This window comes from Pelophylax lessonae (genome assembly GCF_965119305.1).
Source record: "Pelophylax lessonae genome assembly, chromosome: 9".
NCBI classification, from domain to species: Eukaryota; Metazoa; Chordata; class Amphibia; order Anura; family Ranidae; genus Pelophylax; species Pelophylax lessonae.
In genome coordinates this window covers 79841763-79864872 of record NC_138776.1, presented here as the reverse complement: position 1 = coordinate 79864872, position 23110 = coordinate 79841763, and the positions used below count along the sequence as shown (strand labels likewise).

General features: G+C 41.5%; 1 protein-coding gene across 1 annotated transcript in view; it reads left to right on the top strand.

Annotated features, from left to right (window-relative positions):
* The window catches only part of LOC309564228 (alpha-1-inhibitor 3-like), a 91605-nt gene extending 70324 nt beyond the window's left edge, over positions 1 to 21281 (top strand). The window contains exons 10-16 of the mRNA XM_082268855.1: positions 300 to 515; positions 597 to 724; positions 1158 to 1248; positions 4794 to 4859; positions 12856 to 12958; positions 13225 to 13266; positions 21231 to 21281. Coding sequence (XP_082124981.1) covers positions 300 to 515; positions 597 to 724; positions 1158 to 1248; positions 4794 to 4859; positions 12856 to 12958; positions 13225 to 13266; positions 21231 to 21253 — 669 coding nt within the window. The 3' untranslated portion in view covers positions 21254 to 21281. The remainder of the gene's footprint in view (positions 1 to 299; positions 516 to 596; positions 725 to 1157; positions 1249 to 4793; positions 4860 to 12855; positions 12959 to 13224; positions 13267 to 21230) is intronic.
* The last annotated feature ends 1829 nt before the right edge of the window (positions 21282 to 23110 follow it).

Below are 23110 nucleotides of genomic sequence, written 5' to 3'. Positions count from 1 at the left end.
TCCTTGTGTAAACTATATGTCAGTCAAAGGCTTTGTCAGATAAACAAAATGGTAGGGGATCACTGTGAAGGTGAGTATCAGTGGGTGGGTAGGCTTTCAAGTGAACCCATAACTTTGCTCTAAATGTCCAAAGTGATGGATTTTTCTTAAAGACCAAATGTTAAAAAAAGGGTGGCCTTTGTTTAGAAACAATATGTTAGTTGCAGAAACGGAACACAATCCAAAATCTGGAACCTCATTAGAAGAAGGCATTGATTAGTAGATGAAGGCCTTTACAAACATTTTCTTGTTCTATATAGGACACAGTTGTGGCTCTACAAGCTCTGGCCAAGTATTCAGAACTGACATTTAGTGATAAGGGCGATGTGACTGTGACTGTCAATGAAAGTACAGGATTTCTGGAGAAGTTCCATGTAGACAAAAACAACCGCCTCCTCCTTCAGAGAGCATCGCTACCGGCTGTTACTGGAGATTACACAGTGTCTGCCACAGGAAACGGCTGTGTTTTTGTACAGGTAAGAGGAAATCAACCATCTGAAATTTTTTATCTTGTTTGTAGTCATTCTCAAACTCAATTTTCTCTGCTTACCTCACAGGCAGTCCTGAGATACAATGTTCCTCCACCCAAAAGGGACACCAGCTTTTCATTAAAGGTGACACCACATTCAAAAATAGAGTGTCGGGGGGATCCAGTGAAAAATTTTGAGATTAACATCAATGCTGCGTGAGTTTTATAACCGTTTTCAATTATTCATCGGGGACTCATTTAAAACTTGGGGGTATAACATGATCCTAATTTGTTGATGAATGGTACAATAAAAAAGCATTCCTAAAATGTCTAACTCTTACTTACTCAACTGAAGCTGTATTTGTTTCTGTGTTACTGTTGGAAAGATTTTGTCTCACTACTTATACTGACGGGAACTCACAGACTTTTTAGTGAGATCCCTGAACCTGGGGGGGGGCTCTATAAAAAGGAAACCAGTGTGTAAAGTTCAACCTGGTATTTTTCTATAAATGGTTCCTCTCCAGGTTATCAGATCACTTCACACACTTCACACTGCTGTTGGAAAATTCTTACCTATAAATTATCCTAAAGTATTAAGAGGCATGACAGATTATTTCACTCTAGCCCCCTCCTTTTTTTACTTTCATAGCTACACTGGAACCAGAGAAATAACTAATATGGTTGTTATAGAGGTGAAGATGCTGTCTGGATACATTCCAATCAAGAGTACTGTGAGGAAGGTAAGGATGGCTACCAAAAAATATTCTATTAGTATACGTAAAAAAAAAGTTAGTGTTTCTGCCCACTGTATGATAGCAAATTATAATAATGTGGGGCATGGTGGTGGCTCATTGGTTACCATCACTACATTCCTTCTCCTGTTCTTAGGATAATTTTTTTATCTGAGAATCTGCCTACAAGGAATATGTATGGCCTATCCATGCATTTATGTATTTCCTCTGGGTTGTACAATTTTCTTACACACCTCCATAAAGGATTTACTAAAATGTACAAAATAATGAAATATTGATTGCTTAGTTGAGAATACCTATTATTCTTGGAAGTGCAGGGTGTGCCTGTGCTACAATTTAATCAGCAGTCTTAAGAATTAAGTGTGGATTTCAGTAACCCATAGTACCTGGAAATGATCAAAAGAAGCCCTTGTCTGTGGGAAAAGTCATGTGGATTAGCTACCATGACTTACTGTAATTTGATCATTTCTTTTTCATTTAGAGAAATTGGGCACAAGAGGTAAACCTAAAAACCTAATTTCAGCTCCAAGTTAGGTGGTTTCCTGTGCTCTCTTCCTATTGCAGTCATTCTTTCACTAGTACCAGCGAGACCTGGTCGTCATTTTGACACACTGTGCTCCAGAGACAGTAGCCCCTGTTTAAACAATTGATAAGTCATTGACAAATATGTAAAATAAGATTGTTACTAGTTTTTTGATGTACAGAGCAAAGGATATTTTTATGATTAATTAATACATAACAGAAAAAAGGAGTCTGCAATGGGCCAACGTGTTTTGTGCATGAATAGGGCCCCTCTGATTCCCACTGTATTAAAGCGGAGTTCCGGGCACAAAAACAATTTTTTTTTTTGTGCCCCTCTGCTAGGTAGACCTCACCTGAAAAGGAATTGGATAGTTATTTTTATTTTTTTTGTTTACTCACCTTTTTATTGAAGATCGTAAATACTCACCTCTGACTGCTTCCTCCCTCGGAGCCGCGGCTCACCCCATCACTTCCTGCCTCGCGATGATTCCTGGTAGCTAAACATCATAGCTCCCAGGAATCAATGCGACGGCACCGGCCCCGCTCGTCATTTCCGGGCGCCGCACCGGAAGTGACGAGAGGGGCTGGTGCAGTGCATTCTGGGACAAGAAGACGCGGAAGAAGACAGAGAAGAGGACCGCGCCGGCTTCAGCTGCCCACAACAGAGATGGAAACGCTGTGGAAGAAATTTTATAAGTAAGTATTTCTTCTAAAAGGTAAGTGCGAACCGGGACAGATCAGAGGCTAGCCATTGTGGAATGTGCTAGCCCTGACTGTCCCGGGGGTATGTTCAGTAAAAAATCATTTCTGTGCCCGGAACTCCACTTTAAAGTGTATTGTATTTGTACTGTCTACCCTCAAGTTGTAAAGCTCTGCGTAAACTGTCGGCGCTATATAAATCCTATGTAATGATAAAAGATTTGAAGTACTAAACATACACTTCTCTCAGCAATGGGTGGAGATCGACACTCGAGGCAGGAAAGGAAGATATAATACCCTCCCCACCCACCCTGGTCCTCAGGCCAAATGTTCTTGACTATGGTAAAACATACTACACTTGGAAAACTTTGGTCATAAACAATTGTGAAATGTGCTTTTTAACCACTCCTGGACCAGAAGATTTCCCCCCTTAATGAACAGGCACTGTGTTACTTTAATGGATAATTGCACGGTTGTGCGACGCTATACCCGAATAAAATTGATGTCCTTTTTTCCCCACAAATAGAGCTTTCTTTTGGTGGTATATACAAAAAAAGAGCGACAATTCTAAAAAAAAAAAAAAAAAAAAAAAAAACAATACAATATTTTTCACTTTCCGTTATATAACATTCTCAAAAAAAAAATTAAAAATCAAAATTTTTTAACATTTTTGGCAATTTGGTTTCTACTACATATTTTTGGTAAAAAAAAAAAAAAAATCTCAATAAGTGTATTTTGATTGGTTTGCGTAAACGTTATCGCTTCTACTAACTATGGGAAAGATTTATGTCATGGCGGTGATCTGCGATTTTTTGCAGGACTGCGACATTGCGGCGGACAGATCGGACGCCTAACTGATGCGTTGCTTGTGAAATGATCACAGAGACCTGTGATCCTCTATAGCAGGATCACAGGAGCTCTGTGATCATTCCAGGGAGAAGAATGGTCTGCTGTGTTTACAACAGCTACCCGTCCTTCTCTCTCAGCGGGGAACGATCGCGGGTGTCAGGCGGCAATCAGAGCCGCCTGCCCCATGCATTGGAGTCCCCGCTGCCGAGTGGGGGCGGGAGCGCACCGCTGGTGGTGTGCGCTCGCCCCCTAGTTGCAGGCGCGCGACCGACGTAGGTCTACGTCGGTTTGAGCAGGAGAGCCGCAGTAAATCGGCGACAGGCGGTCGAGAACCAGTTAATGACCAACTTACTTTCCATACTATGTCTGGTTATGGTGACTGGAGTAAGTAGGCATAATATATAGAATAGTCTCCAATACATAATTCAAAAATATTATTACAAAAATAATCTTTATTTAAAGAATATTCCTACTCAGAGATCTGATTTGTTTGAGATATAATAAGCCAGGGGTTGAGTGACATGACAACAGCCACCAAAAAGGAGAAAAGCAAAAAGAAAAAGGAAATCTACCCCATATTTTATTTTTATATAGATTGACAATTTAAATTCTGTATGAGCTAAACCTTGTCTTTATATTGTTGGCAGTACTCCTTGAGTATGGTGATTAACCACTCTGCAAGGTTTTACCCCCTAATGACCAGGCCATTTTTTGGAAAACGACACTGCGTTGCTTTACCTGACAATTGCCCGGTCATGCGATGTTTTACCCAAATAAAATTGATGTCTTTATTTTCCCACAAATAGAACTTTATTTTGGTGGTATTTGATCATCTCTGAAGTTTTTATTTTTTGCGCTATAAACAAAAAGAGACCGACAATTTTGAGAAAAAAAAAAAAAAAACAATATTTTTTACTTTCTGCTATAAAACACATCCAGTAAAAAAATTTAAAAAATCTAATTTCTTTATCAGTTTAGGCTAATTTTTATTCTGCTACATATTTTTGGTAAATAAATTCTGGTACACAGCATATGCAAGAAGAGGAATATGATGTCATTGGTGGCTCAGTGGAGAAGGAATAGGCTGGCCGCCAATGACGTCACGCACCTCATTTACCACAATACCCTGCTGGAAAAAAAATACTTTTCCCTGATATCTTAGGGCAAATTTTTTTTTTCTTTCAAGCAGATAATTGTAAGGTCATACGAGAGGTGCAAAGGTTGTGCAGCACTGCATGCTGATGGACATTTTTGTGAAGGGGGGAAAGTTTGAAAGTTAACTTTGCTAAGCTCATTAGGCTGACACGTAAGTTTAGGATTCATTTCAAAGTTTTGATCCAGCCACCAGGGCAAATACTAACCCAACACATCACCATCACCAAATAGTGGCAGGAAACTGTAACCTTTTTATAATAATATAATATGAATATTAAGATATGTTATTTATTTTTTTTTTTTCACAGTTGCAGGACAGACTGATACAGAGAAGTGAAATACAGACGGACATGGTCACCTTATATCTGAATGAGGTTTGAATGCCTTTTTTCATGTACATATTGACTTGAGATGGCAGCTATACGATCCATCCTCTCTGCAGCATAATTGTGATATACAGTACATGTAGACAGGTGCAGTTTACTTTCTCAACTGCAGATGGTGATCTTCCGCAGCGGCACTGCAGTTTGAAAGAAAGTCAAGAGAATCATGGTTCCTCTATGGTTTCTTAGGAAGCTATTATATTGGATGCTGCAGCCCCATGTGACTCTAGCATTCCAGCAGCCATCTCGGGTCAGACAGATCCTTTTTAAGGCACGCATTTTGTGCACTGGTAGATTAGGGACAGAACTAATGGCAGGGAATGGTTCCTAATGAGGAGGAAAAATGTAGGGCTTTCAACTTCTCTGGACATCTACCTGCTTGAGGACAAGACGGTCAGGTTGCATTCTGCCCCTTTCTAAAGGCTCAGTCAGTTCGGCTGAATCCTGCTCTGTACTCGCTGTTGGAACCGTGAGTGTTCCCAGTTGGCCTGACTTCCCACCGGATTATTTGTGAACTGTCTTTGCATTATTTCAATACAAGTTATTTCATCACACTGGGACTGTGTGTGTGTTGCACCCCACCTGCATACAAATGCAGCTATTTTGAATCACTTATTACACTCGCATGGCCGGTCTCGCTTTAAAGAGGAAGTAAACCCTCCTCTGACACTTTTACCTATAGGTAAGCCTATGATAAGGCTTATCTATAGGTACTGTAAATATCTCCTAAACATGTACCGTTTAGGAGATATTTACCTTACATGCAGCCAGTGACGTCACTGGCGCATGCGCTCTGAAGGAACGGCTGCTGGTGCCGTTCCTTCAGAGTCCCGTGCTGTGACTGTCGGCTCCCACGCGCGTGCGCGGGAGTGACGTCATCGCGGCTCCGGCCAATCAGATGGCCGGATGCCGGGATTCCAGAAGACTGGCGACTGGACATTCAAAGTAAAAAAAATCAGCGCTAAACTCTAAATGAGGGGGACCACTCTATCAACCTTCAATATCCAATACCCAATGGTCTCAAAAAGCTGTAGATCACAATGATCAGATAATAAATGAATGTGTTAGTGGATGACTAAAGAAAAATGTGAGAATGAGGAAAATCAAAGTGATAGTAGAAAAGTCAAATGAAATATTCTCAAATGGTCATCCAATGGTGAACGATCTGCTGAATCCAGATCTAAGCGCTACTATACAAACACAAGTGATTAGCAGTAAAAAACAAATAACTAAATAATATGTGAATCGTTTTTCCTCATACAGATGATGAACAACAATAAACAATATAAAAATGTGCAAATAACAGCATGAGGTGATAATGTTGATGTAAACAGTTATGGAGTGTCACAAAACCGGACTCAAAAAGTGCAGCAGTGCCAAACTAAAGGTGCATAAATTGTCCAAAAAATAGCTCTTAAGCTAATATCAGTCCAATGCAGTGATTAAAGTGCAGGGTGCCACAAAATTAAGTGATATCTTCCAGTGCAATCTACAGGTGAGGTTTACACTTTCAAACACAGCAAAGTGAGTGTGTCCCGGTGAGCTCGCAATCCAACACTGAGTGCAGTGGCCGCTCACCTCCACAACACTCAAAAAGAGCATTAGGTATAGTTATCCAAGCTCCTCTCAATCTTCCGACATATGCTTATTGTCCTCCAGCTGTTATGGGTTAAGTGGTTTAGAGTCGGTCCACGCAGGTATCTCTTAATCCCACTGTCTAGTACCTGTAATGGTTTGTATTGATGGTGACTACAGTGAAGCTTTTCCTTCCCTCCAGGAACTCCGCTCTAACAGAGGGGGGCTGCACTTTCCTGCCTCCCCCACAATGCACTGCTCTGCCAGGTTGCTGTAGGACTTTCCCCCTTGAGGACAAGTGAACCCTGGTCTTACATTCTACATTCTAATAAAGTATTAGAAGCTACACACCTCACTGAAACATGTGCAAATTCCCTGATATCAGATCCGTACACAGCTTGCCATACTAGTAGCAGAACATCATTTTCTCAAACTAAAATTTGCTGCCAGAGCCTATAAAGCTATAAGGACTGCAGAACCCCTCCGTCCCTCATAGTCTATGGCTCGGTTACAGAAAAGTAAGCTAACCTACTCAGCATGTCGCCCGTCATAGAGGTAAGTGGGCGGCACGGCGGGGGCTCGTTCTGAGGTAAGTATTTCATAATGAGCTAGTGTGCGATGCATACTAGCTCATTATGTGTTTCTCTTGCAGGTTGTAAAAAAAAAAAAATGTGGGGTTTACAACCTCTTTAAGTACAAAATAATTGAATGGTGGCACGGGATCTATCTGAATGGTTCAAATAATGTTATAAGAGCCTCTAAATTTACCATCAGGAAACACAGGACTTCTCCGAATCTGTCCTTCCTTCAGTCAGCTCCGCTTTTGCAATTTCTTTTCAGCCCTGATGAAGGGGGCATTTTAGACACACAAAATACATTGGTGCTTGTTACAACATAAATAAAGTGGAAACTGTTATTCAAAAGATACCTTAATTTTTTAATGTGGCACTCTATGTATTTCTACTAATATGGCCTTATTGTAAGGGAGTAGTAGAGACCTGCAAAGGCTCATTTTGGATGAGATTCAGCTGACCAGATGGTGCTCACAGGCTCATGTTTATCACATTGCTCACAAACAATGGTTTTCCAATTGTTATGTATATGTAATGTGTGTGTGTGTGTGTGTGTGTGTGTGTGTATATATATATATATATATATATATATATATATATATATATATATATATATATATATATATATATATATATACATACACACACACACACTATATTTTCAAAAGTATTGGGACTTTACATGCACATGAACTTGAATGGCATCCCAGTCTTAGTCTGTAGGGTTCAACATTGAGAGGGCCCATTCCTTTGCAGCTATACCAGCTTCAAAGCTTCTGGGAAGGCTGTCCACAAGGTTTAGGAGTGTGTCTATGGGAATGTTTGACCATTCTTCCAGAAGCGCATTTGCAAAGTCAGGCACTGATGTTGGATGAGAATGCCTGGCTTGCAGTCTCCACTCAAATACATCCCAAAGGTGTTCTATCGGGTTACGGACTCTATGCAGGCCAGTAAAGTTCCTCTACCCCCAAACTCGCTCATCCATGCCTTTAAGGACCTTGGTTTGTTCACTGGTCCAAATCAGTTGGTGGAGGGGGGATTGTGATGTGGGGTTGTTTTTCAGGGGTTGGGTTTGGCCCCTTAATTCCAGCTCTTAAGATATCAGCATTCCAAGACATTTTGGACAATTCCATGCTCCAAACTTAGTGGGAACAGTTTGGGGGTGGCCCCTTCCTGTTCCAACCTGATTGCTCACCAGTGCACAAAGCAAGATCCATAAAGACAAAGATGAGCGAGATTGGGGTAGAGGAACTTGATTTGCCTGCACAAAGTCCTGACCTTAACCAGATAGAACACCTTTGAGATGAATTAGAGCAGAAACTGGGAGCTGGGCCTTCTCTCCAACATCAGTGCCTGATGTCACAAATCCCTTTCTGGAAGAATGGTCAAACATTCCCATAGACACACTCCTAAAGCCTGTGGACAGCCTTCCCAGAAGAGTTGAAGCTTTTTTTTAGCTGCAAAGGGTGGGCCAACTCAATACTGAACCCTACGGACTAAGATGTTGGATGGGATGGCTGGGATGCCATTAAAGTTCATGTGCATGTAAAGGCAGGTGCCCCAATACTTTTGACAACATAGTGTGCGTGTATATATGTATGTGTATATATATATATATATATATATATATATACATACCTACATACATACAGTGCCTTGCAAAAGTATTCAGCCCCCTTGACCTTTGCGACCTTTTGCCACATTTCAGGCTTTAAACATAAAGATATAAAACTGTAATTTTTTGTGAAGAATCAACAACAAGTGGAACAACATTTATTGGATATATCAAACTTTTTTAACAAATAAAAAACTGAAAAATTGGGTGTGCAAAATTATTCAGCCCCTTTACTTTCAGTGCAGCAAACTCTCTCCAGAAGTTCAGTGAGGATCTCTGAATGATCCAATGTTCACCTAAATGACCAATGATGATAAATAGAATCCACCTGTGTGTAATCAAGTCTCTGTATAAATGCACCTGCACTGTGATAGTCTCAGAGGTCCGTTTAAAGCGCAGAGAGCATCATGAAGAACAAGGAACACACCAGGCAGGTCCGAGATACTGTTGTGGAGAAGTTTAAAGCCGGATTTGGATACAAAAAGATTTCCCAAGCTTTAAACATCCCAAGGAGCACTGTGCAAGCGATAATATTGAAATGGAAGGAGTATCAGACCACTGCAAATCTACGAAGACCTGGCCGTCCCTCTAAACTTTCAGCTCATACAAGGAGAAGACTGATCAGAGATGCAGCCAAGAGGCCCATGATCACTCTGGCTGAACTGCAGAGATCTACAGCTGAGGTGGGAGACTCTGTCCATAGGACAACAAGCAATCATATAATGCACAAATCTGGCCTTAATGGAAGAGTGGCAAGAAGAAAGCCATTTCTTAAAGATATCCATAAAAAGTGTTGTTTAAAGTTTGCCACAAGCCACCTGGGAGACACACCAAACATGTGGAAGGAGGGGCTCTGGTCAGATGAAACCAAAATTGAACTTTTTGGCAACAATGCAAAACGTTATGTTTGGCGTAAAAGCAACACAGCTCATCACCCTGAACACACCATCCCCACTGTCAAACATGGTGGTGGCAGCATCATGGTTTGGGCCTGCTTTTCTTCAGCAGGGACAGGGAAGATGGTTAAAATTGATGGGAAGATGGATGGAGCCAAATACAGGACCATTCTGGAAGAAAACCTGATAGAGTCTGCAAAAGACCTGAGACTGGGACAGAGATTTGCCTTCCAACAAGACAATGATCCAAAACATAAAGCAAAATCTACAATGGAATGGTTCACAAATAAACATATCCAGGTTTTAGAATGGCCAAGTCAAAGTCCAGACCTGAATCCAATCGAGAATTTGTGGAAAGAACTGAAAATGCTGTTCACAAACGCTCTCCATCCAACCTCACTAAGCTCGAGCTGTTTTGCAAGGAGGAATGGGCAAAAATTTCAGTCTCTCGATGTGCAAAACTGATAGAGACATACCCCAAGCGACTTACAGCTGTAATCGCAGCAAAAGGTATTAACTTAAGGGGGCTGAATAATTTTGCATGCCCAATTTTTCAGTTTTTTATTTGTTAAAATAGTTTGAAATATCCAATAAATTTTGTTCCACTTCATGATTGTGTCCCGCTTGTTGATTCTTCAAAAAAAATTACAGTTTTATATCTTTATGTTTGAAGCCTAAAATGTGGCAAAAGGTTGCAAAGTTCAAGGGGGCCGAATACTTTCGCAAGGCACTGTACATACGTACGTACGTACATACATACAGTATAAAAGGTATACATAGTTTTACTGATTTGGTTGTCTACTGCACTTCTCTTCCTGAGACAAAAGTTGAAAGTCCAAAGGTGATCAGCACATCTCATGCCAATACTGAGGTTGATGGGACTTTTGGTTTGATTTGAATTTGCATATCAACAGACATTTTAATACAGGATGCCATGTATGCAGACAGATAAAGCATGAATAAACTAGTTTACAAAGCCATAAACTGTTTAGAAGTCAATGCAAATTAAAACTTCATGCCAATGAAAATGCTGCATATGCTCAATCAAAACACTTCTTAATATAACTCTTATTAGATATAAGAGTTATAGATCTGCCTAATGGCACATGTGTTTTGAATAAATATACCCTTTACTAGGTACTTTACATAAGGTGTCCCCTGATAAAGCGAGCGTGGTCCTTGACCAGGCTGTATTGCTTGCTTTAAATACATAAATGAGATAACTACCTGAGCAAAATGACAACATTAATGTCATTAAAGGCACTTTTCATTTACATATTTCAACTCCTAATAGTTTCTTTTTAGGGCAATAGTTTATTTTTTGATAACTTTTGTACAGTTTTGATTAGAAAAAAAAATGAAACACAACTAGAAGTTAAAAAAAATCTCCATATTTGGGCAAAACCCCTTAAGGGGAACACATGTCCACATTAGTTTAGTTTCTAAATCTTGCAATCACCCTAAAACATGTTGGCTACTCAGCACTATGAACTCTAAATGTATCTGTGATCAAGGTTAAGCTGCCTGACTTGTGTCATTGATGTTCATCTTTCTAACAGAGTTGTGTGCTTGTTATATTACCCACTTCTGGACCGGAAGGTTTTGCCTCCTTAATGACCATTTTATGTGATTCAGCACTGTGTTATTTTAACTGACAATTGCACTGTACCCAAATAAAATTGATGTCCTTTTTTCCCACAAATAGAGCTTCTTTTGGTGGTATTTGATCACCTCTGCAATTTTTATTTTTTTGCGCTATAAACCAAAAACAAGAGAGCGACAATTCTGAAATAGAAACAACATTTTTTACTTTCTGCTATATAACATTCCCAATAAAAAAAAAAAAATAAAAATCACATTTTTTCATCATTTTAGGCCAATTTGTATTCTGCTACATATTTTTGGTAAAAAAAATCCCAATAAGCGTATATTGATTGGTTTGCGCAAAAGTTATTCCGTCTATAAATCAGGGGAAATATTTATGTCATTTTTATTTATTTATTAGTTTTTACTAGTAATGGTAGCGATCAGTGATTTTTAGTGGGACTGCGACACTGCGGCGGACAGATCGGACCCCTAACTGACATTTTTGAAACTTTTCGGGGGACCAGTGACATTATTACAGTAATCAGTGCTAAAGATATTGACTGTTACTGTACTAATGACACTGGCAGGGAAGGGGTTAACACCAGGGGCGATCAAAGTGTTAAATGTGTCCCTAGGAGGTGTTTTCTAACTGTGGGGGATGGGCTTGCTGCATGAACACAGAGACCTATGTCACTAAATAAGAAGAACACAGGATCCCTGTGTTCATCACTGACAGAACAGCGGTCTGCTGTGTTTACAATGGCAGACCGCCGTTCTGTCTCCACGGGGAGCGATCGCGGCTGCCCAGTGACCATCGCAGCCGCTGGACCTGCTGATTGGCTCCCCCTGTAGCCAAGTGGCGCATGCACACCCCCACTTGCGGTCCGAGACAGAGCAGACCTGCTGCAGTATATGTACTGCTGGCAGTCGGCAATGGTTAAAGTAATAATAAACCCGGAAACCAAAAATGTAATATATTGTAGTTTACCATTCATTAGATGTGGTGGCTCCATCACTTTTCTTTTCTTAGGCTTTTTCCCTCTTTTGTTCTCACCGGGTGATCTGGTCAGTAAGACATCTGAGACACAACTCTAGAGGAATGAGAATACAAAGAATGAGAATACACTAATTAAAGCCAAACTCCAGATAACACTAAATTATAAGCAGTTTCAGCAAAACATGATTTTTTTCCTTTTGGGATAAAGGTTTTACACAAATAAGTAAAAGCTGATAATTTTAACCACCCATTCCAATGGTTTGTCCCGTCCATGTAAACTGATAGAGTCTGCTAGAGAGCTTGAGATTTTCAAAAACAGACTAGCTGGCTGAATCACCAGATAAAAACAGAAGAAAGAAAGCCTAAAAACAGAAAACAAATGCAGCTATTACATCTAAGAATCTGTAAGCTGAAATATGATAAATGTTTGCTTTTGAGTTTAATACTGCTTTAACGTTTAAATTCAACAATGGAAACTGGCAAGATTTTCAAACCCTACCCAAAAGCATGAGATATCCAGATAAATACAGCTTAAAATTACTTTTTATTGTATTCATTAACTTATTTATTAATAAGTCTTCATCCTTTAGTACATCTGTCATACATTTGTATCATCTGTCACACCTGATCTTCTGCAACTGGTGGCAACCAAACTGTTACCAACCTTTCCTTTGTATTTTTTTTATCTGCCATTTTGTCTTGTTCTTCGCTGTTATCAAGCACTGTAATGATTTTTTGCTTCTAGGTGGGACGTGATCCTATAAATCTTTCTTTTGTGGTGGAACAGGACATTGAAGTCAAGGACCTGAAACCAGCCACAGTAAAAGTTTATGACTATTATGAGACGGGTAAGAGCATTCCCAAGTTACGTCACCATTATCATTCTCATGACAGCTTTTTTTAAAAAAAATAATAAGCCAATAAGCAAAACCAGGAAGACATTTTCCTACATCTCTTGAAGTTCGTTTTTAGCTGGAGGGTGGTGGAATAATCCTGGTGTGAAATCACTCCTTCTGTATATCACATCTTCATTACTGATTGGATTATGTTATGTATCATGTGTATGCCTTTGATGGCAGTTTAATGTTCTTCTTTTACTCATTTTACCCTCCAGATGAACAAGCAGTGGCAGAATACAACCATCCCTGCAACACGGGTAAGGATGTCAAATTTGTTTATTTTAAATTAGATGGGTAAAAATTTTTAAAGGTAATTAATGAGAGATGACTTGAATCCTTGTCTTGTCTGCTAATCAATATCTATGGTGAATACAGACTCATGCTTATCATCCTGCTTAGCGTTAGATTCCAGCTCCAGCCCAAACCTTCTTTTTATTTTTTTCAGTTTCTAATAGACAGTGACCGTTTTTATAAAGTTTTGTGATTGTGCTACTGAGAATTTGCCTTGGCTAATCGCCATATGACATCCAGATTAGAAATGAACAGGACACAGACAGTCTAAGGCTGGATACACACTATCCAACTTTTGTGGTTAGATTTCCTTCAGATTTACCTTTTCTATGTAGTACAAGGGCCAGATTGCATACAAATTGAAAGTGTTTAGGTTTGACCTCATATTATATGGTTTTTGGTAAGTCTAAAGGAAAAAGTCTTCAGAAAATCTTATAGTGTGTATGGCCCTTTAGGCTGGGCTCGACAAACCCCAGGCGCCAGTTCGCCATGGTGACCAGAAACCACTGCTAGCCCACTCACTGCAACTCCCTATGCCCCCAACATGCAGCTCAGGGCACCGACAGCCAATCCCTCTCTCCCCCCCCCCCCACCTAAAGTCTGTGGTTTCCCCCGGAGGCATGCAGTAGTCTGAAGTCCAGCTGTGAGTGACAGGGGAGCAGGGGGAGCCGGTCTCCTTTTCTCAGGCAGCTGCTGTCCCATCCTCCTCCCCAATGCCCGCACAAGGTTCAAGGATGAATGGATTCTCTCTTCTGCTGCCCGTGATCAGACGTCGGTGAAGGGTGAGGTGGAGGGGGACCCGGCACCCTGTGTAGCCTCCACCTGATAGAATGGGTGGACTGCGAGTACTCCTAGCGGGAGCGGGAGGTATTCTGGTGGAGGATGGAGCAGGGGAGCTTCATTGGCTGTGTGTTCCTGTGTCAATGCTGTGACACACCGGGCCGGCACTCCTTGGAAAGTTTACGGTGTGCTGTGAGGTGGAGTAGGGGAGATAAGGCAGGAGGATATGCTTTAGAAGAATCCTTCTATGTCCCCTGATAAAGCTCTCTGTACCATAAACAATTACCACTCCTAATGTAAAGCTGGGCTCCATTATTTCATGGTGACCAGAAACCCACAAGAGCAATGAATAGAGTCATCCCAGGGGACACACATGTAGGCAGAAAGTGGCTGCAAAGAGACAACAGAAGATCAGAAATGCTGAGATAAATCTTTCATCCTTTTTTGTATTTTATTTAAAGTGTCACTAAGGCTTAATTTAAATGTGCAGTTGGGTGGTAAAAATGTGCAGTAGAGAAATGTTTTTGCCACCCACTAACGGCCACCCTTAAGATTCAATAGGCAGAAGATGAGGGTGTTTTACATGCCACAGTCACAATGCAATCGGCATAATAAGGAGTTTTTAATGTCATTATTTCTGGCCAGCCTATAACCCTAGAGATAATGGCGTTACATTTGAGTGATTGACTGAATGCTCTGCTGTAAGTAAGTTAGGGGGCGCAGATTACTTGTCTTGCCCCAGGTGCTGGCAGCACACCCTATGCTAGAAAAAAAATGGTTCCTATATTTTTTAGCTGGCTCATAGATTCAAAGCAAATTTGTCAAGTCCTGGACTAAGGGCTTCTCAAGACTTGTGGTTGGGGGCATTAAAATGTATTGCTGAGCCCCTCAACTCTAAAGGCATAGAATGGGGGTTGTACAGCAGTTGCAATGCTTTGCTTCGTGCCCACACTAAAAACTATCACTCTTCCAGGGTTCTTTCATAGGTGTTCATCATCCATCTCCTGTATGCCCCCACCCCCTTCCCCTTTTTTTTCCCTCCTCTTTTTCTGTTTTTTCTTCTCAAAATTTTCATGATTCTCCTTCTTTTGTGCTGCCTCTTACAATGTTCTTTCTTCTGGTTGGTACCTCATTGGGTTTTAGAGGGGATCTTCTTAGTTGACATCTGATTGTAGCTACAGAAAGCCCTCTATGGTACTTCCGAGATCCGTGCTGTTCTCACTTTATCTAGTTCGTACTAACATACAGTATCTAGCATGTAATTTGCTAAGCTATGGATAAGTGATTTTTATATATTTTTGGCTAGTTTGATATTGCTTTCCATGGCCTCACTATGTATTACTTTAACTTTCAGTAATGGAGGTACTTGTTCTTCTCTGATGTATTTGTACTTATTGTTTTGCTATGATTTCTGTTTTTTTTGGGGGTTTTCCTGAGGTACAGCAGTTTGGATGCAAGTTTAAACGTAGCCTAATAATAACTGGACAGGGAATCTAACCCTTTCTCGTGTTGTTAGAAAAAAAAGTGTTTTGCTGCAGTCTGTGTCCTTTCCCATCCATCATTTCCTGTCCTAATGGGGACAGAGATTGAAGAAAAAAAGAAAATGAAAAAGTTTCTAGCCCCTTTTTTTAGTATTTCCAAAATTTTAAGTTGCAACAGGGAAAATCCAAAACTACCCTTGTCTAGGGTACCATTAAAAAGCAGAAATGCTTAATTTATCCCTCACGCCACTTGTCTTCAATGGTCTGTCAGTTCTGCTGTTGAAATTTTCCCCCTTATTAGCAAAAATTATGCTTCTGAATTCCATTTTGGTTATTTGTTTTAATTTTTTACATCTATGTTCTGAATATGCACTGTAGAATGCCCCTATGGGCTACAAGAGCTGGAGATGTTTTTATATACCATCCAGAGATAAGTGTCTGGCTTAATTTATATTTAATCTGCTTTATTGAGTTTTCAAAGTTTTTACAGGAAAACAGAACAATAGAGAAAGTGTATATCACAAAGGATTCCCATTCCACCATTGGTACATTACCAGAAATACAAAGAAAGTAATGGTGCACTTAGTAAAAAAAAAAGAAAAAAATCACACATTCCAGAACAAATAGGGAATGTATACAAAACTCTCTCAACCACTCAATAGAGCGGGCACACAGGTGCTATTACAATACTTCAAAAGCCATAGAAATGCAACATAGAAACTGTATGAAACCAAATAAATAAACAGCAGCTACCAATATCATGGGCGGCGCAAGTAACAACATCAACATCTATGTAGCTATTGCTATGCGGTGAATAGTAGATTGGCAGATGATATCAACTAAGCCAGTACGTAGAGGTCCTATCTGGCTTAATGTAAGACTTTCTGTTGGGCCCTTTCACACAGACTGTCCTAACAGGTCTCCTTTTCAGTTTTTCAGGTGGACTTGTTCGGACCTTTCAGTCTCCTCTATGTAGGGGCGAGTGTTAGCTGACACAATCCACCAAAAACAGACGGACGGTGGTCCTATTTTCCATTTGTCCGGCGCATTGAATAGAAATGGACAGGTGGTCCATTTCCATCTGATTTCTCAATAGAGGAGAGTGGGACCGTATCCACTCTGCACAGTGAATGGACACAGACCTGTCATCCACCTGCTTAGCGGGAATCAGCAGGGAGCACAAAGCAAGGTCCATAAAGACATGGATGAGCGAGTTTGGGGTGGAGGAACTTGACTGACCTGCACAGTCCTGACTTCAACCCAATAGAACACCTTTGGGATGAATTAGAGTGGAGACTGCAACTCAGGACTTCTCGTTCAACCTCAGTGCCTTACCTCACAAATGCGCTTCTGAAAGAATGGTCAAACATTCCCATAGACACACTCCTAAACCTTATGGATGGCCTTTCCAGAAGAGTTGAAGCTGTTATAGCTGCAAAGGGTGGGCCAACTCAATATTGAACCCTACAACTAAGGTTGGGATGCTATTAAAGTTCATGTACTTGTAAAGGCTGGTGTCCCAATACTTTTAGCAATATAGTGTATATTTCAAGGCACGAGCTTTTAAATATAAATCAGTTTATTTTTTAGACTTATTCAGATACACACAAGTACATCAAATAACATGAAGTGAACGACAAATTTGGGGCAAGAACAGAGCCAGATCATCCACAAGGCAACCTGAGCAGGAGCCTGAGGCCTGGGGTTTGCCCAAATAGATGCCAAGGGGTCCAATTACAACTTTCATGCTTCTACAGAAGATAAGCCTGACCGGTCACAGCTGTACACCTGTCTACCACTTTAAAAGAGAGGATGCACTTGTTAGTGTCTCAAGAGGAGGGCCATGCCACTACAGACGTTGCAAATGGGGCAGCGTCGCTATGCCTGATGCAATCCCTATCAAAGTCAATCTGAGGCTGGATTCACACTGAGTGCAGAGCGGGGCACAGCAGGGGGTCCGGTGTGTCCCTGTTCACTGTTTCAGGTCAAGATCAAGTCCGAATATTTGCCTGAATTTGGACCTGAAACTGAGCCAAAGTTGCACAGGACCCTTCTGCTGTGCACTCCATTGAGAGTCGGTCACACTCTTCTGTCATGTGAATTGGATGCAGGGAGGTACCAACCCTGCCTAAAGGATTAGTGGGGGGAAAACTGCCACCTAGCTTTTGTTAATGGCAGCATTTCTGTATGGGATACATGTAAAGTCACATAGTGACTTTACAAACACTGTTAGGCCCTATTTTGCCTTAAACCGTCTCTGGACAAGGAAGTCTTTAGCCACTAAAGCCAAGCTTCAGCTGCTTCTAACACCAAACTTTTTTGAGGTGTCCTTAGTCCAGTAATGTTACAGTGGATGGATCTTGAAAGTTGCACAGAGCATTCTTCTGCATGGCATGATATGCATCTGAGAGGCAGGTTCTTGGCACCCTGGCCTCCATTGGTGTTATTCAGCCCTGAATAGGACTAGTATTAGATGGTAGTTTAAATAAATACTAGAGTTTGGCTCAGGGCCGGCGCTACATGTAAGGCAACCTAGGCAGCCGCCTAGGGCGCAACTTAGCAGGGGGCACCAGCATCCTGCACCTGGCCAGTGTGGCACTCCTCATGCTGTGTGCCGCCTGAGTGCTACAGCAAGCCTCAGGTGGCACAGCACTGCTGTATGGAGGGCAGCCGCAGAGAGTTGTGACAAGACCACAAGTTGTAGAGTAGCATACCTTGAGTCCCAACAGTCCCAAGCCAGCTGCAATGAGAGCGTGTGTGAGTCCATGAGTGGAGCTGTCAAATTGAAACCGATGTCGGGAAGGGCGGGGCCGATATATGTGGCTCTGCCCCTTTGTTCCGTCTATAGAGAAAACAGCCAGCGTTTACACATTGGTGGGCGGGGAAGAAGGTGGCAGGGGGAGGAACCAACTACTGCATGTGCACCTACAGCTCTGTATAATTCAGGTTGATTACCTTCCTCCCCGCCCACCAGTGTATAAATGCAGATTGGTTTGTCTATGCAGGGGACAAAGTGGAGCCCCACACTTTGGCCACGCCCTTCCCAATATCACAGCTTCAATTTGACAGCTCCTCTCATGGACTCACACTGACTCTAGTTGGCCGTACGCCCTGCTGGCTTGCCCACCAATCCCTGGCTGTGCTGGATAGAGGTTCATACTGCTGAATGTCCTGCTATAGGCTATCTGATGCCTGCATTCTTCCATCGGCTCCTGTATGCTGCTAATCAAGATTTTAGGATGTAAGTGTGCTATGTTTAATTCATTGATGTCTTTGCAGTTCAACAAATTCCTGAACCTGCACTCTGTACAATGCATTCCTAAACCTGCACTCTGTACAATGCATTCCTGAACCTGCACTCTGTACAATGCATTCCTAAACCTGCACTCTGTATAATGCATTCCTAAACCTGCACTCTGTACAATGCATTCCTGAACCTGCACTCTGTACAATGCATTCCTGAACCTGCACTCTCTTCTGCACCTTGCACTCTGTATGAAATGCACTCCTGAACCTTGCACCCTGTACGAAACGCACTTCTAAACCTTGCACCCTGAACCTTGCACCCTGTACGTAACGCACTCCTGAACCTTGCACCCTGTACAAAATGCACTCCTGAACCTTGCACCCTGTACGAAAAGCACTCCTGAACCTTGCACCCTGTACAACACATTTCTGAACCTTGCACCCTGTATGAATGCACCCCTGAACCTTGCACTATGTATGAAACACACTCTTGAATCCTTCCCCAATAAGCATACCGCACTAATGGGTGGAGCCGGAGGGGGCGCAAAATCAGGTTTTGCCTAGGGTGTCAAAAATCCCTGCACCAGCCCTGGTTGGGCTTTAGGTTGAAATGCAAAATGACAGTCCATCCTTTTATCTGTTATCCATAAAAAACAGGTATAAGAACGAATATGTCCAAGCAGGCTTGTTTTATTTTATTGCCTAGACTCATCTGCAAAAAACTTTTTCTTGCCCCAGAAATCTATCTTTTTTGTATAAATATAAAAAAGCATTATAGACACCTTTTTTCCCTTCTTTGTAAGTGATCACATTCCCTCTGTTCTTAGTTGCATAAGAGCTGAGGGAGGGGAAGCAGCAGCACACTGATCTTGCCAGTGAATGGCTGTGCAGCTGGGGCGCGTCAGGACAACTCTGATCATTGGAGGAAAGCATACTGAGTTCCCAGCATAGCTAGAGAACTGACCAGAGTGTGCTCTTCTGCTTAGTGTGGTCGGTTTTTAAAAAGAAAGCAGAGAGACTGGCAAGAACACCAGGGATTTTACATAAAGGTAGCAATACAAAGAGAACAGTACACCTTCCCATACAAGTACATGGTACAGCAGGTACATATCAGGAACCTGAAATGTTGGGGTAACAAACACTTTAACCACTTTACCACCAGAGGATTTTCCTGCTAAAAGACCAGGGGTTTTTTTGCGATTTTTTACTGCGTGACTTTAACGGACAATCGCGCGGTCGTGCGACGCTGTACCTAAACGAATTTCACGTCCTTTTTTTCCCACAAACAGAGCTTTCTTTTGGTGGTATTTGATCACCTGTGCGATTTTTTGATCACGCGCTATAAACAAAAAAAGAGCGTAATTTTTGCAAAAACAACAATATTTTTCACTTTTTTTTATATGAAATTCCCCCCAAAAAAAATGTAAAAATCAAAATTTTTTAAAATTTTCGGCCAATTTGTTTTACGCTACCTATGTTTGGTAAAAAAAATCGCAAAAAGCGTATTTTGATTGGTTTGCGCAAAAGTTATCGCGTTTACTAACAAAGGGAAAGATTTTTGTCATTTTTGGTGTTTTTTTTTTTAACGAGTAATGGCGGCGATCTGCGATTTTTTTTTGCGGTACTGCGACATTGCAGCGGACAGATCGGACCCTTGACTGACATTTTTGGGGGTACCAGTGACATTACTGCAGTAATCAGTGCTATATATATGCACTGTTACTGCAAAAATGACACTGGCAGGGAAGGGGTTAACAGTATTGGACAGGGAGGGGTTAAGTGTGTCCTAGGGGCGTGTTTCTAACTGTGCAGGGACAGGTCTACTAGTGTAAAAACAAAGATCAACAGTTCTACATAGTAGAACTGTCTGATCTTCACTTTTACACAGGGAGAACTGACAGGCGGCTTGTTTACATAAGCCGCTCTGTCTTTCTCCCGCTGTACCGGCGATCGTAGTGTGACCGGCGGACATCGGGTCCGCCAGTCACACTCCCGCACTCCTCCGTGAACGAGCCGAGGCGGGCGCGCGCCTCAGCGGGCGCGCGCCCGCCCGCCCGCTATTGGCTCTGGAAGGAGTGACAGGCGAGCGACGTAGACCTACGTCACTCTGCCTGGCCGGGGCCGACTGCCGCAGTAAATATACTGTGCGCAGTCGGCAAGCGGTTAACTTTTGTACTTTGATGTCCACAGTGCTTGTGTGTATATATACAGTAAATATATGTGTGTTCAGTTATTTGTATGAAACCTAAAGAATCTTTTAAAGCTTGAATCTCCAAAAAATATTCCTTTAGCCACACAAAAGGTATTGCCAATGTTTTAACTTTTGTGCTACTATCTATAACACATTTTTGCCATCTCTTGCATTATAATATTCTAACACACAAAAAAACTTAATTTTTCTATACTTTTGTTCTGTGTTGTAGGTGACTCTGGCAATTCAAGATAAGGACAAAGTTACACTCAAGTCACTAAATGAACAAAAATGTATAAAAATTCTCACTATTTTCATAAATAAGCCTTATGGCAACCATGAACCATGTGACAGAAAACCATGTGGCAAGCACTGCCTTTAGTATTTGGGAACTATGACGCTGCCTTTCACTGTAATGACGCTGTTAAACTGAAATTATATTGTATACCAATAAAATCTGAGTAATTAAAGTGATTGTAAAGTCTCCTTTTTTTTCTATAAAAATAACAAACGTGTTATACTTACCTCCTCTGTGCAGTTGGTTTTGCACAGGGCAGCCCCGATCCTCCTCTTCTCGGGTCCCTCGTTGCTTTTCCTGGCCTCTCCCTCCTGTCCAGTGCAAGCAGCTTGCTATGAGGGCTCCTGAGCCGAGCTGCAGCTCTATTTCAAGCAGGAGTTGAAATGCACAATAAAATAATACATTGAAATATATACTGTATACCCACAACTGCCAATCAGGAATATGTGAATGGGAGGCATCAAACAATCCAGGGATCCTAATATGAAGGACCTGATGGGAAACTGTGTACTACAAATTCCAGTTAATAAGAAATATTGTAATAGGAGTATGTAGAACATAATAAGACTTCCTAAGAAATTGTTGTTAAACAGAGTCACTTTAATTCTATGAAAATGTTTTACAAACTATGACATAAAAAGCCATCCCCAAAAAATCAGTATTCTGGCTGTGATGCTTTGAACTCTGGTAATAACAATTATCTGGCTGTAGGCAGGGGTTACTTAGTTGCCCTTTAAAATAAGGTTTCCCCTTTAAATTATTTCTGAAAAGGGTTCGATTTAACTTAATCCTTAATCTTATATAAGTTTGGTATGGAGATTAGTGGAGGGTTGATGCAGCTGGCCAGGGAAGAGAAGAACCAAGGGAGAGAGAGAGATGAAGTAAAACCAGCTATTAAAGAGGAAGTCAATTCTTAACTTTTTTTTTCTTTTTTTTTTCCCGGCAAAGTAAATGTGTAATGTGCTAGTATGCATCGCATACTAGCACATTATGTGACACTTACCTGCAACAAAGCCCGCGTTGTCCCCGCTGCCTGCCGCATCCATGTTCACCCGTCTTCCTTCAGGGTCTGTGGACTCCGCCTGTATTACTGGCCGAAGCCGCGTGACGTCACTCAGGAGCCACCAGTCATGGCACAGGGCTCTGAAGAAACAGCACGGGCGGCCGTTTCTTCAGAGCGCATGCACCAATGACATCATCGGCTGCATGCAATGTAAATATCTCCTAAACGGTGCAAGTTTAGGAGATATTTACAGCACCTATAGGTAAGCCTTAATTTAGGCTTACCTATAGGTAAAAATCATTAAAGTGGTTGTAGAGATTTTCTTTCCTGCACCCCCAGGTTATAATAGGCACTAGATATAAGCACTTGTAGAATCAGACAGGCTGGGTTCACCCAAGTTGATTGATCTATCAACTTGGGTACATTTAGCCTGCCCATACATGGTTAGAATCTTGTCCGGTCCTTGCAGAACCTGCAGAGGTTTGAACCGTCTATGGCTGGCTTAAGGACCAAGCTCTTTAATTGCTCACTCCGGGGGTGGACATCTCTACTACTGGACACAGAAGACACACCCTCATAAAGGAAAGAAATGCTCATGGCTGATTTGCAAAAAAAATACTATTTAACTGTTTTGTGTGCTACTTCAATAGTAGTGGGGTGGATTGGGGGGTAGTGTGGTGTACAGAGGTTAGTGGTTCTCAGTGAGGGATGAATATCGGTCTCATTCTGGGTGTTGTGTGGCTCTCCCTCTGCTGAGACCCCCTGTCCCCTCCATGTCTGGGCTTCTCCCAGATATTCATGTTTAGTTGCA